General features: G+C 39.3%; 1 protein-coding gene across 10 annotated transcripts in view; it reads right to left on the reverse strand.

The window, feature by feature from the left end:
- LOC119495340 (protocadherin-15-like) overlaps nucleotides 1–15,258 on the reverse strand; it is a 306,048-nt gene that overhangs the window by 152,772 nt on the left and 138,018 nt on the right. For 9 of the 10 annotated variants that reach the window (XR_005208451.1, XR_005208452.1, XM_037781707.1 and 6 more), the window contains 4 exons: nucleotides 7,045–7,205; nucleotides 4,703–4,858; nucleotides 2,965–3,084; nucleotides 2,726–2,836 (listed from right to left, as the gene is read on the reverse strand). Coding sequence is in view for 8 of the 10 variants with exons in the window: in XM_037781707.1 (XP_037637635.1) it covers nucleotides 2,726–2,836; nucleotides 2,965–3,084; nucleotides 4,703–4,858; nucleotides 7,045–7,205 (548 nt within the window). In the remaining 2 variants the exon portion in view is untranslated. Of the gene's footprint in view, nucleotides 1–2,725; nucleotides 2,837–2,920; nucleotides 3,085–4,702; nucleotides 4,859–7,044; nucleotides 7,206–15,258 lie in introns of those variants that run through there. The other variant, XM_037781704.1, reaches the window with a different exon arrangement.

Consider the following 15,258-nt stretch of genomic DNA (forward strand, 5'->3'; position numbering starts at 1 on the left):
TAAAAAAAACGTAAGTTGTAAAGAAACCCTAGAGGGTTCAATCCTCTCTGCTTGATATTGCTGACCGTGAGCGATTTCTGAATTAGTATTAGTTAAATGTGAGTTAAAGAGTTTGTTTGTGTGATGTCCTTACTGACTGCCAACTGAGGAATCTCTAATTACTTCTTGTTAACATGTGAAAAGGGAACAAGAATCTCTCTTATGATTGGTAAAACTGAAAATGAAAAGGATGATTTGCTAAATGATGATTACATTTCAAAAAAGAGAGAGAGAATATACACCAGGGGCCGTATTCACAAACATTCTGAGAATACTCTAAGAGAGCTACTTAGCCTAAACAATTCTAGCAAGGAGTCCTAGCTTAGGAATGATTTAGGAAACTTCTCAGAGCAACTTTGAGCAAGGAAGGTTAAAGAAACCTTTACCGGAGTGAGGAGGTGTGGTTGCTAGGTAGGATACATTCTTTTAAAAAAGTGTGATTGGTTGATGCACTCTGATGCAAAATGCACTCTTAAGGGCTGATCCATAGACTGTATATAAAGATGGACGACACGTCTCCATTTCCTCCCACTGTACAGAAGTGAAGCCAAAATATCCCGGATATGGGAGCTGCCCTCTTGAGATTTTGATGTCATTTGGAGCTTGAGTCTGAACAGTAGTGATCGGGCAGTGAAGCGGCGGTATTGAGATCACCCGCCCGAACCAATCGCGAGCCGAGCACGGCCGCAGCTTGTCAGCAAGAGAGACTCACAGATGCCAATCATGACGTCCTAGGCCCTTTTTATTGCATCAGATAACTAATTAAAACCAAACTTATCAGAAAAATGAACACTTGAACATTAATCACTGTGATAAAAATACCTAAAATGACAGACACCAAAAATTTGGGAGAAAAACTGTCTTTAGACGTGGTTTATAGTCGCACCGTTCGTCAATGTCTCTCTTGGTCCAGGCAGCCAATCAAATCAAGCAAGAGGCGGACTTTACTACTAACTTTACCACTTCCTTCCTGTCTAGATTCCGGTAGATGCGGTAGGGCTAGCTAGTTAGTTAGCTGTTAGACTGTGAGAGCGAAGGGGGAATTCATATCTCATGTTGTGATGGTTTCATGTAAGCTAAAATCTTTGAGAGCAGTCTTGCTCCCCAGGCGCATCAGCTGTTTTGCCCTCGGGCGTTTTTGAAGCGGCAGCGCATGTAGCGACGTGTATCGGTGTGATCAGCCCCTTAATGATAATGGGCATACGGTAAATGGACTTGCATTTATATAGCGCTTTTCTAATCTTCCGACCACTCAAAGTGCTTTACACCCATTCACACACCCATTCATAGACTGATGACAGAGGCTGCCATTCAAGGTGCCAACCTGCCCATCAGGATCTAATCTAAATACTCATTCACACACTGATGGCACAGCCTTCGGAAGCAATTTGGGGTTAAGTGTCTTGCTCAAGGACACTTCCAAACCGAACCGCCGACCTTCCGATTGGTGGACGACCTGCTCTACCTCTGTGCCACAGCCGCCCCAAGAATAAAAATAGAATGGACAGTGAAATCGATAGGCCTAATCATAATAATAATAATAATAATAATAATAATAATAATAGACAACAATATTTATATAGCACTTTTCGAAAACAAGTTTACAAAGTGCTTTACAGACATAAAAACACAGTTTTCTGTGCCCTCTCTAAACACAAATTAGAGAATTCAATGCAGCCAAGAAATAGAAACATAAAGATAATGAATACAAATCTTGAGAATAAATTAATAAAAGCATAAAACAAAAACAAAAACTCTATTTAAAAGCCATTTTAAAAAAAATAGTTTTTAGATTTAGTGAATAATATTTAATGTAAAGAACATCTCTGTTGACTAAATTGTAAAACATAATTTAAAAGTAGCCTACAAAATGTTTGAAAACACAGGCCTACTTGTGCAGTAGCCTATTCACATGCTGAGAGTTGTTATATGTATTTGCTGACATTTATTTACCATGCTGGTAATTTTAATATTTTATCTTTTTCATCAACTCACTCATTCAGCATTTGGAGAATATTGTCCTCTTTGTCTTTCCGCCATTTTCTCCTCTGCTTCTCGTAAAAGTCCTCCTCCCTACTCCTAAAAGTGTTTCACCTTAGGAGTTCTCTTAAGGGCTAAGATGTTTGTTTTGTGAATAACTTGTATCTCTGCCATGATCTAGTCTTAATTGTAAGGGCAAATTCATAGAAAACATCATAACTCTAAGAATTTTCTTAGATTTGTGTCATTGGGAGCAACTCTTTGTACCATGAAGCGTTTTGAATACGGCCCCAGACCTTGCCCTAAAAACTGCACTCTGAACAGAAATTATGCAGTGTAAGGACTTGAGCTCATTGAAGCAGCAAACTATTGACTTCATGTTCAAAACATCCGCCCCCTAAAATAACTGAAAGATCTGAAATACAGTGGAAACACTGTTATTCTCTTAGGCCAAGAAAAAAAGCAGGTCCTTGAGTGCTTCAACTCCACACTCCAAATGAAAACGTTTGAATACAGCTGCTGTTACTGAATACAAAGCTCAACTTGAGATATCTGCTTAGTGGCATTGAGAGTTCTGTACCCTAAAGGTCAATGGTGAGGTACAAAAACCTCAAACAAAAAGGATAAAATAAGGTCCATTTTTAAATCTTTTGATATTGAGCCGTTACTGATCTGAACACTTGCAAACAAAAAGTAAGTCACTCACATTGGCTTGGACCAAAACCAGGTAGCGAGTCCTCTCCTCATAGTTTAGCCTCTCTGCCAGAGTAATGTGTCCTGAAAGGGTGTTTGCAACACTCACTGTTCTGTTAGATGCCTGAAAGAAAAGAGAGAGTCGATATGTGAAGACAGAAAGAAAGGTGGATGTGAGCAATAAGTCATGACTGTTGAGGAAATTTACAATGGTGTAGAGGGTGTTTATCATGGCGTGACTTGTCCATATACCGGGTCATTGGGGTTGTAAAGGATGCCGTATTCTATATGTCCATTGGGCCCGTCGTCGATATCCGTAGCTCCATTATTTCCTGAGAAGCCAGTGAAAATGGTCGTTCCAACTGGTGTGAGCTAGAGAGAAATACGAGAGCAGGGAGAAAGAGTCAACAGCTCAAACAGCCCCCTGTGAGTACAACATCTACTTACAGCAGAGAGCCTGCCATGCATATAGCTATTACTGTTGCCACTGCACCCCATTAGTATACAAAAAGAAAAAGAAATATCAAAAAGGGGAAATGTTGCAGTCAGCAGCAGTCTGAAGGCTTATGTGCTGACAGAATAATAAAAAGTAAGTATGAGAACCACTGCTGTTCCCCAGAGCCCTTAGCAAAGTCCACGGGACCAGGCGGTGAGCAGGAGAGCTTGTTCCGGGGAGAAGTTGACAGCAATGTAGAATGACTCACTATAGTGCCGGGGCAGCTGCATACGGCCATGATAACACACTGTGACGGGAGTTTCCAACACGCAATGTACATTACACAGTGTGAACAACCAAAGTCAGCAGGGAATTAGCCCCTAATCTCAAAACAACTGGCTGTAAAGTCAGAAGATTTGATGAATTGTTTTCAATCATTGCAGGTCTTGCAGGTTTGTTTTGGAGGCAAAAGGTTGTCCCGCCTGATGCTCACTAGACGTTTATAAATGAATGCCGAGTAGGCTGCAACAATATTCCCGAATGCTCTCCTGACCTGCCACTTGAATACACACTATATTGGTCAAATGTACAAACTTGAAAAAAAAAGAACAAATATCTTGACTGTTATATCTTACAGGGAAGTAGCACTTGGTTTGCACAGCCACATTGTACAGAACTGTTGTAAAGATGAAGATGTTTAACTTGATATTATGTCAAATATCCAAACAGAAACATAACAATGTGTAGTTAACTAGAACCAAACTAGAAACTCAGATAGTCATGCGCCTCCATCATATTGAGTCAACGGCTTAATTTGTCTCTTTAGCAGGGCTGGGACGATTCACCTATCTCCCGATTCGATACCATCATGATACTTGGGTGCCGATTCGATATGTATTGCGATTTTTAAGTTTTAAGTTAAGTTGTTTTTTTTTTTTTTTAAGTATAGTGATTTGAAATTACAATATATTGTGATTTTTTTTTTACTTTTTCAACACTAGACCATGTGGAAAAAGTTGAATCATACACTTCTAGAGACTTTTACTTTGGAAAATATCGAAATTAATACAGTAAGAATTTTGATTTTCAACATGTAAGTAGTCAGAGATGTCCTGAAGTCAAATTCATCAGTCATTGTCAGGTGTTATTTATTAAATTTTTTCCAGAAACCCAAAAATCAAAGAATAAATACATTTCCCCGGTATTTTATTTTTAATTTATAAGGGACATGTAATGTTTTATACTGCTGGTGAATATAATCCAATCGTAGTCACACGTGTATACTTCCGCTAACTTCGCCAAGTCTGTTGCTAGCTCTCCCGTCAGCTCCAGAAATACTATTCGATAATCACTGGGAATTAGTCGATTATTAGATTAGAGGTTCCACAGCTATTGCGCACTGCTGACGTGCCCAGTCTGGACCGGGCATGAGATGAATGGGCTGAAATTAAAACATAGACCGCACCAATTTTCACTAGGTTTGGCTCTTTTTTCAAAATGAACGACAACTTGTCCAATCAACGCAAAGGTTAACAACAGGAGTCGCTCCCTTACCTCGTTTACTGCTACATAGTAGCGTGGCTGCTGAAAGCTAGGGATGTTGTCATTCTTGTCCCTCACAACAATCCGCACCTCGTGCAAAATGACGGTACCGACAAGAATATTGTAGCACTGGACCTGAACCACGATGGTGCTGATGTAGTTGGGGGGCTGAGAGAGAGAAAAGAAAGACATGTAATTTACTGTGAGTGCTACTTTGAACGTTGTTATACATGTTTGAATTCCCTTTTCTAAAGAACAATATACTGTATGTACTTCATCAGAGATGATAACATGAGAGCTGCTGCACTGGTTTCAAATACTTCCAGTAAACAAGCTACCTAACCAGTACAGCAAACAAACAATACAAATGATGCAAGAGAGAGGGGAGGGAGGTTTTGGCAAAAATGGCAGTTCATGTCTGTGCATCCACCAGTTGAACCAATTTACTTAAGTCAATGTGTTTTTTTGGCTAACAGTATTCTGACATTGAATCCATCCAGACTGAATCTACAAGTCTGGATGATATAGTGTAATAGTATTTGTGTACAATTCAACAAATCACAGATATATTGTTTTATTTGATTTGATTTTAAGCTGGACTGTGATTTCACTTTTTGAATAGGTCATATAATAAATTATTAAAAATGTCTGATCAAACGTAGAGCTGCGAGCCTTGTGTTCTGTTTAAAATGCATGCTGGACAGCAGTAGCTTTGAATTTTGAAATTTGTCAGACATCATCTGAATTTAGAAACAGCAACGGTGTAAAGCAGCCTAGTTAGCTTACCCCTCCCCCTCTGTCATTCTCATTTGCAAAGGTTTGACTCTCATGTGCTCCTCCCACAGTTTTCATTTCTCCTGTTAATTGGCCATATCTCTGAGATATTCCCATTAGTAGCTCCATGTATAGCTCCATCCTCATAGTCCATAACCAGGCACTTCAAAAACAGCTTCTTTCCCACGGCAGTCACACCACTTAACACCCGGTGAATCCCACACCTCCCATCCTATACTGTACCATTTAAACTGATCTGTATGCGCCGCCGGTTTACTGGATACCCTGGAGAACTGAACGGAACACATTACCTACAGACACAGTATCTGCACTTATTCATTCACTTACCATATTTAGCACTGGGGGTGAATTATTATTGCTAGACTGAAACCAATGACCACCAACTTGGTTGCTACATTACATCTAGTATATTTTTTTTCTTTGTAGCTGAACAGCAATGAAAAACATCACAAATTGAATAAATTGTTATTAAAATGAAGGAGCAATGGGGTAATGGTTGATTGCTATTGTCAGTCAAATTTGCAAAACACTAATTTAGGCTATCTCACATGACAGGTTGGATTTATCAAGCATGAAAGAAGACAAAGAACTACATAAAAGGAGCAAAGTGACAAACAACAGGAGTATCCTGGTTATGTGCTAAACATGTAAACACCATATCCTGGATTCAAAAACCTGCATGAGGCCTTATCGTGATTTGGAGAAACCTGGATATGCTTTGCTGAAGTACTGTGATAGAAACCAGGATTTAATGCTGTTGACACCTCTTCCAGGTTTCTATTCAATCTCTGCCGTGTGTGCAGGTGCTTCATCGACTCAAGTAATGTGGTAGTTAGTCAGTAAAATAACAAATATGATCACGGTTCAAAATACCAGAAAGCCTCATTTGAGAAATGTAGGAGGAGCTCTAAAACATCGTAATTTTTGGTACCACATTTTTATTTTTCTATACGAATTTATATTGTCTTGTACATTTAGATTCCTGAAAGAAATAACAAGATAATAGTAAAGCACTTTTCAATGCGAGTGTTTATTCATGCACAACAATTTCAGAAAATGTGTGTCTTTTGGCTCATTGGCTAAATTTCTTCTTCATATTATGAGCACAAAAACTTATACAATTTTGAGAACCTCTTTTGAAAATGCTGTCAATGCTACTGTAAAACAAAGAACCATAATACCTTAAATAGCCAATTAAAACATTTGAATATGCTTTATTTTATCATTTGGATGGCCTCCCACACCGGCCTCAGAAACTATAATGATGTTGACTTATTAGTAAATTTAAACCTGATAAAAATAAATGTGAAGAAACTGACTCACCTCCGATTAACATATAAACAGATACTGTGTGCGTATACAACACTTGATCACGACCATAAGATCAGTGACCATATTAGTTTGTGTGAAATACTGTTCTCTAATCCGCAAAATTAGTTCACACAAGAGAAGCTAAAAAATACAGAAAATATATTTACTTTAAAACACAGAAACACAAGTGTGACTTTATTTTTCCCTGATTTCTCAATACAGATCGCCACCCTCAGTCCTGTACTCACGTCTCTGTCCAGAACGCGCCCGGTGCTGTTGAGGTAGAGCCTCTGTCGTGCTGGTTCCAGTATCACCCAGTAGTCATAGTTGTCCAGCAACGTCAGCGAGATGCTTTTGTCTGGGCCTTGGGAGTGGCCATTTATCTGCATGTTTTCCACCAAAACTGTTCCTGTGAAGGCAAAGCAGTCTACAATTAGTAAATGGCCCTCTTGTTGAAGGACATTCACCATCACTGTTTTATTCTAACAGTTTGTTATTATATCAGGTTGGTGGTGGAAAAGAAATGAGACATTACATGTTTTTTTGTTTGTCTTTTTTCTCAAAAGACCTGTGTTAACCATTGACAAATGTTCTGCTGTTGAAACAGAATACTGAAAAGCGAATGCACTGGACGATAAAGGTCATATTACTTTAAATAATAAGCTCAAATGAAAGGAAATTAAAAACAAAGGAGCACATTATTGTGTTGAATAATGACCCCATGACACTTATTTGAATGAAGGTTTTAGCAGATTTATTTTCTGTGTAGTATAGGCTTTTTTCATCTTGTATTGCGTTTCGGGAGAAAAACATGATTTTTAAAATGTACTCCTACGTTGACCACTCAACTGACCTACTATTCTTTGGAAATAATAATTCCTATCTATTCCACATCTTGTGTAGGCAAATATCTAAAATTGATAATTACCATCTTTGAGGGGACAGACACTTTCTGTCTTATATTCCACAGCTTTTAATCAGTGACTGATTAAACTTTGCCACAGCAGCCCTCTGGGACAACCCTCCCAAAGCCTGTTAAATCTGAGGATTGTTTGAATCCTAGGCGGCCAAATTAGTGGATTCATGAAATAACTGGCAGTTCGCTCAAAAAAGAAAAATCCAGGAGGAGCAGTGATGAGGTGTTTTAATTGAGATCAGTGGTGCAAAAAGGAATTCAAATTAGGGATGCACCCATCGCAAAATTCTGGGCCGATACCGATACCAATCTCTAAAATAACAATTTGTTGTTATTTATTCCCCTTTAGGTAAACAAACCTCTTTATTATAAAAAAAAATAACTGAGCTGTTTTAAAGTTATTCAGCATTTCATTACACTGTCTTTGAATGAGCACAAATTCAATCATACAAATTAGGGATGTCCATAATTAACCATTTAACCGTTAACCCACATTAAGCATTTTAACCGATTAACGCTATCAGTTAAAACGGTCAAAAGAAATGTTAATAAGAAACTCAAAAGCTGAGCGGCTCAGAGGAGCGGCTCGTCTCTTTAAGGAGAAAAGCTGGTCCACCTTAACAGCCCACCTTAAGAGGCGGAGCCGGAGTTGCAAGATACAGAAAGTTGGCTCAGGTCTCCGGCTCGCTTGAGCGGAGTGGAGTTGTAGTTTCGTAGCATTTATTCACCGACAAATAAACTGTTCACACACTGCTACACCTACGTTCACAGCTATGACGCCACCAACAACCTCACACTCACCGCCAAAAGTGAAAGACTCTCGTTGCAAAACTACCGGTTAAAAAGTTTCAGTGAAAGTAATTAGAAAGTCACATGCATACTACAAATATAAAAAAACATAACATATGTAAAGTAACTAAATATTGCTACATCACACTGTAGAATGAGATATTACAGTCACTTTAATTGATGATGAATAAAGCAAATACAGATTCAGCCATAGAAATAAAAAAGGCGTAGAATGGACATTTCCAAATAGAATCAACGTAGCAGGATGGTCAGAACGGCGCCCATTTTTATGTGTACCATTGCCATTGCGACTGTTGCAGGGGGTATTCGAAAACTAAAACCTAAAGATCAGTACCAAGATGGCTGTTTACAACGCGGTATGTGCATCCCCTCTGCTCTATGGGGCAGAAACATGGACCCCATGCAGACGGCATATCAAAAGCTTGGAGGACTTCCACATTCGATGCCTCCAAAAAATCCTCGGCCCCTCTTGGGAAGATCGGGTGCCTCACACAGAGATCCTTTCCATGACCAACTCCATCTGCATGGAAGCATCACTAGCAAAAAAAACATCTGCGCTGGATAGGGCATACTATCTGCATGCCCGACCACCGCTTGCCCCGCCAAGCCCTCTATGGGTTACTCAGCAACGCAAAATGGGCTGCTGGAGGACAAAAGAGGCGCTACAAGGACTACACTAAAGACCTCGTCAAGCGCTGCAACATAAACCCCACCCATCTGGAACATCTGGCACTTGATAGGTCAGCCTGGCAGGTCACCTGTGTCAGAGCGACCAAACAAATACACCACACCACCCAACAGAGGAGGACCGAAAGGCGTGCCCAAGGACACGAGCGGGCAGCTGGCATTACAACAACATCTGGGCTCCCTTGCCCCATCTGCAGGCGAGTGTGTGGCTCACGCATCGGCCTCCACAGCCACATGAAGTGGCGCCAGCGCCACCACTTCATTGTCCATTCTACTCCAATTCTATTTCTATGTGTACAGCCCATCTATCTGGTCTAACCTTTCTAATTCTATCTTTCTGAAACATTCTTTATCTGCAGCCATTTAGTATAATTTATGATAACCTCCCACATACATCTTGGCTTGAAATTATTTATTAATTCTGTCACATTTTTATCATTGAAAAAATAAAAATATAAAACCCTTATTCTGTCTGGATTGAATCAAATCAGCTTTGAATCTCAGTGTATCATATCGTTACACATTTATCTGTATCATAATTGGTTTGTATTTAAAAATATATGACGCAGATCATGTATCAGATCCAGGTGAGCAAATTGTACAATCTAAGTGTCTTCATGCCGAAATGAAAAACGTTTCAATAAATGGCATTTAGAGATAAGCAATTCAGTTACCAAACACGCAGTAACACGTTCTATCCAGACATAAGTACATTTGGATAACACATATTCATTTACACATGCTGTAGAAAAATGATCCATGTCATGCAGATCTAATGTAGACAGAATGCTAATTTAAATCCCACTGTCTGTCTAGTAGTATATAAAGCTTACATCCATTAGGAGTTACAGCACCGTGACAGCCTGAACCATGTGAGCAAAACCACATCTGCCAGGCATAAAAAAAAACACATACAGAGTTCTTAATTATTCAGTGTTTTTTTTCTTTTCTTTTCTGTATTACCTTAATTCATCCCATTTGCATTCACACACGTTGCACATCAACAATATGCCTAAAAGTAAGCTGATGATTCTTCAAAGTAGTACACTGTGTTCTCTCCAAAAAGTGTCTTTCTAGCCAGTAGACTTAACCACATCTAGTGATGTAATGTGTGGAGGGTTTTAATGTGTGGAGATTAAAAGCACTTGACATGCCAGCTGTAAAACCTATGGGTGGTGGTATTCAAATGGGCTTTTTAATTACTGCCCGTAACATCTTGAATTTCATCCTTTCATAAAAGCAGCTTCATCCATTTTGCAAAGTCACTCAGACTCTCGGATACTCGAGAAGGAGCACAGATGGAGGTGTGATGGAAGCTTTTGCCTTGTAATTATAATACCCACTCTTGCATTTTTATGCTACCATTAATGAGCGCGCTCCCTGTTTGCAGCAGTCAGGGTTTGATGCATTTGTGTGTTGTAATCACAAGGACCTATAATTATCTGTCTCACTTGGGCTAAACTCCATCTGAAAAATGGATCTTCTAAGAATTTAATTTAAAAGTCAAAAGACCCCCCTCTCGCTGGTTCATTAATCTAAAACGCGGCTTTTCTGAAATATATCTGCCTCAGTAACTTGGGTGGTGAGCTACATCTTTTTGAAACTCTCGGGTCATAAATTACACCGCCGATAATATTACAAGGGAAGGCACAGAGAGCCTCCTTTCTTTCTCAAGTTAATTGAACTTCAGCTTTTTTTCTTTTGCGGCGGTAGCCAATACTCCCACTGTTCTGGGCTCTTCCTCTCTCAATCTCAGTCACACAGCAAAGTTGTTGTCCTCATCAGTCAAGAGGATGTCAGACCTCTACAAACAAGTGCTAGCCAGAGTTCCACCGTGCTGTATTTGTACTTAATTTCTAAATAAATAAAATCTCTCTCTCTTTTGCAGCCTGCGACTCAGTCTGGGTCATCTGCGGTCACAGACGCCTCTGATCTGGGCTTCACAGTGGACTAACCCCACAGAGACAGCACAGAGGGCTTACTTTTATCCCAAATATCAATAATGTTGGCATCCGGAGATGATGGCACCAGATTAGTGTGGAGGCCTCGTTTCTGATAGGGCTCCAGGTTTAGTATGAAAAAAAAAAGTTAGCTGCATTAAGGTTGATTGGTATTAGCATGGAGTCTGTTTGAAATATGCTTTGAGCTTAATCCATGATCTAAATTCATAAAAGATTCAGGGTGCTGTCATCTTTCTAATAAAGACGAAAAATGTGAAAAATAAGATATTATTTTCTTCTTTATTTAATTATTTTATTTTGTTTGTGTGGGTGTGAGTGAGCAAAAACAATCAGTTTACTCATAACTAAAAAATCTTCTTTTTTTTTTAACTATTTGACATCATGTGATCTCTTTCCTTCCCATGAAGGTGATAATAAGAACACGTGTAGGTGGTATGTTGTTAAAGAATGTGAGCTACAATTTTTTATTTTGTGAGAAAATAGCTGCAATTATTGTGCACTGATCTGATAGCTCTCCTCTGAAAGCTGCAGGATATAAATAAACAATTTCAGTTATAACTCATTAAGTATGAAAGCTCTCCTTTTCAGGTGTTTAATTGTTCTCTCTTCACGCACTGTTCCCATTTCCTTCTTATTCTTTTAAACGCACCATTTTAACCTCTGTTGCAAAAGTTGAATGAGAACCCTGTCTGAAAAAGTTTCAGTCTGGTTTTTAAAGCTTATCGCTGTACTGAAAGTGCCTTCATGAAGACAAGAAATTAATGATTAATGAGAGAAATCCTTTTCCAGTTTTTCTACATCTGCAATGTTCGATACAGCTGCAATATTGCCTAGCAGACTTAGCGAGTACTGGGTGGCCATTACCATCACAGTGTTTTACTGTTTACGTCTTATGCCGGGAACACTACACGAGAATCAAGCTGATTTTGGGCCCGATTCCCTCCTCCCGACAATCGTCAGCAAAGCCCAGATTTTTAGATGGTTCTAAAGATTATCTTTCAAGATATTCCTCTGGTGTGATGTATTTTAAGAGTGTTTTTAACATCCCCCGATCGGCTCGCAAGTCCATCCTGGCTTTAATGATCTCAAATTGTAAATATTAAGCATGTTCAGTATTTCCGATCGGATATCCTGTTGTGTGTGGGGAAACCCGAGGACAGCCGATGACGAAGTCACGTGTGAAAGAACCAATTGAGAACCAAGCTGACTGAAGCAGAAGGACAACAACCACCGGCGGCTGCGGCTAATGCATGGGTTAATGCAAAATGTGAAGCATTCAGCAAGATGGACCTCAGAAATGGAGGACTAACTTCTTGATTTGTGGCAACAACACAAGTGTTTACTTAACACCCCTCCATGATATCATCCATTATTTTTATTTTTTCTCTGTGAATTTTCAGTACAAAGTAGTGCAAAACCTAACATCGATAATTCTTCCTGCCTGTCGTCCGCCATTTTTGTTTACACTAAAGTCACGCTTGATCGCGTGATTTTCAAGATTTCTGTTTCCTTTTTTTAGTCAGGACTCTTGTTGTTCATGAATGGAATTTGTAAGTGCTGTTTTTGCCAGATCGTTGCCCACCACACACTATAGGAACAAAACTGTTAAATTGAACATAACATCATTATGTGTGGGGTCTATCACGTTTTCAATATCTATTAAGATTGAAAATCTTTTAGTGTGGGCCAGCCTTTAACTCTCTGGATAAACTTTTAGTGTAGGCCTGAGTGACTGTATAGGTCATTTCAGAGTGTCTCTGCGGGGTCACCCCTATTTTTATTTCAAACTCCCTCTTCAACATCAAATTCACACTCATAATATCTATTGTGTGGTTGGCACAGATTTATTTGGGCAATGACCAAGCACAAATGTGCTGTGGCCAGAGCTGTCTTTAGGACATCCATTACTGGTGCCAAAATATTTTGAGATCCTCCTAACTGGCCAAGAGAACCAAACCACCTGATTTATAACCCCCACATTCCTCTATCTGAGTTTGTTAATCCTGTTGAACAAACTCTGTATGAATAAACCAGGAAAATTCAAAAGATTAAGACTTTCTCCCCCCAAACAAGCCTGGAGACTAGGGATGTCAGGGTACCAGAAATCTAGTAGTGGATACCAATACCAGTGAATTTCCACGATTCTCGATGCCAAATTCGATACCACGGTAAAAAAAACAAAACAAAACAATAAATCACATGTAATGTGTACATGTGTCTATATATATTCTCAGATTGCAAGCAGTAGTTTAAATTCACTGACATGGTGACATTTCACTGGGTATAGGCTACGAGAGGTGGGATCAAGTCACAAGTAAGTCTCAAGTCTGTGACTCATGTCCCAACTCAGGTCTCAAGTCCTAAAAAAGCCATATGCGCTCTTCACCAAATGTAACGTCATTGTAACAGCAGAGTAACTGGATCCAACTGGTGGTCAGTAAGGTAACGTTAGTTCTTTATGGTTTTCTCCTGAAACTTGATTGCATGCTGTTGGATTGGTTCAGACAAAGTGGATCTGGGGAGTTAAGTGTAAGATAATAAAATGCAAGTCCCAATAACATTCATCGGAAATACAGAGTCCAGAGTTCAATGAAAAGAAAAAAAACACCACTTTCCAGAGATTTAGCAATAAGCAAAAAAAGATAGAAATTCTGTTTGTTCAGTTAAGGTCAGTTTTTTCCCCCACGAGTGAATCCTCTTCTCGAACATAGAGGATCTCTGGATCTCGCTGCTGCATGGCGCTGTTGTGTGTGTGTCAAGCACAGAGAGCAGAGGACAGAAGCAGCCACATTTGGTGCTTGACAGGTGTTAATTTTGGACCCTGCAGGCATCGTACGGCACCGTCGGTACTGTGGAAAACGAGTACCATCACGTTTTTTGAATTTTGGCATCGACTTGGTACCGAAGTATCGGTTGTTGTGACATCCCTACTGGAGACTGTCTTTGTAATGTCCCATTTGGATTATTGTGATTCCCCTTCCTCTGGAAATGGTAAAAAGTTTCTTCCTGGCACTAAAATGAGAGCATATTAGCCTTATCCTGGCATCACTTCACTGGCTACTTATTAATTTCAGAAGGGATTTTAACATCTCACTGATTACTTTCAAAGCACAGGGGGGACTCCATATGTGACAGCTTGCTGGCTGAGATCCTGTGAAGTTCGTGTTTTGGATGTTCAAAAGTCTAAAGACCAAACGAGATCAGCCTTTGCAATTCAGGTGTCTAGACTCTGGGATGAGATAAAGTAGGAGATCATGGCCAAGTTTCAAATTAAAGAACAATCGTAGAGTCCAAGAACATTTCTCCTAACAACCTTACAGGCATTTGGTCAAACAATACTTCAAGGCAGGCAAGTTCATGGACAGGACTGTTAAGAGCCTCCTAATGTTAGCTGTTACACTGAGTACATTATGAAAATGTAACAGAATGTAGGTACAAAAGTCAGAGTTTACAGATTGTTGCATCGCATACATGCTAATAAAATATTTCTGTGATCATTAGCATTCACTCACTGGAATGAAAAAAAAATAGACGATATGTGTATGGAAAATATGCAGCAATTAAGGTCATCAAGGGAGCAGAAAACAGTATGTGGATTCTATCTTTCTCTTTCATATCATCTGCTTCGTCCACCACCTTTTAATGCAGGGGTTCCCAACCTGAGGTCCGGGCCCCCCTTAGGGGGCGCCAAAGAGGGATCATCAGGATTTGTCTGCTCTGAGGTTGTCAAAATTAGATTTGCACATGTATAACTAAACTAATAATAACACACTTACTGGATAATTTATACAAAAGTCTATATATAAAACTATTTAAAAATATTTAGCATATTTGTTTGCTACATAGTAGGCCACATTCTGTTTCAACCCAGTATTTCTGCACAGTTGCAGATAAAGACCAGGCTACACTAATATTATTAGTATTATACTAATTGTAGAATTAGATCCAGTGGTGGCTGCGTAGGATTGTTTCCGACTCGTGTGATCCAAACATTTCCAAAAAATCCAGTGTCGAAATGTCCAAAAAATCACATTTTTCCTTCTCCTTTCAAAATCAACATCCTCACTGTGGTCAAAAATGTTTTTGCT

This window comes from Sebastes umbrosus, chromosome 10, assembly GCF_015220745.1.
Source record: "Sebastes umbrosus isolate fSebUmb1 chromosome 10, fSebUmb1.pri, whole genome shotgun sequence".
NCBI lineage: Eukaryota > Metazoa > Chordata > Actinopteri > Perciformes > Sebastidae > Sebastes > Sebastes umbrosus.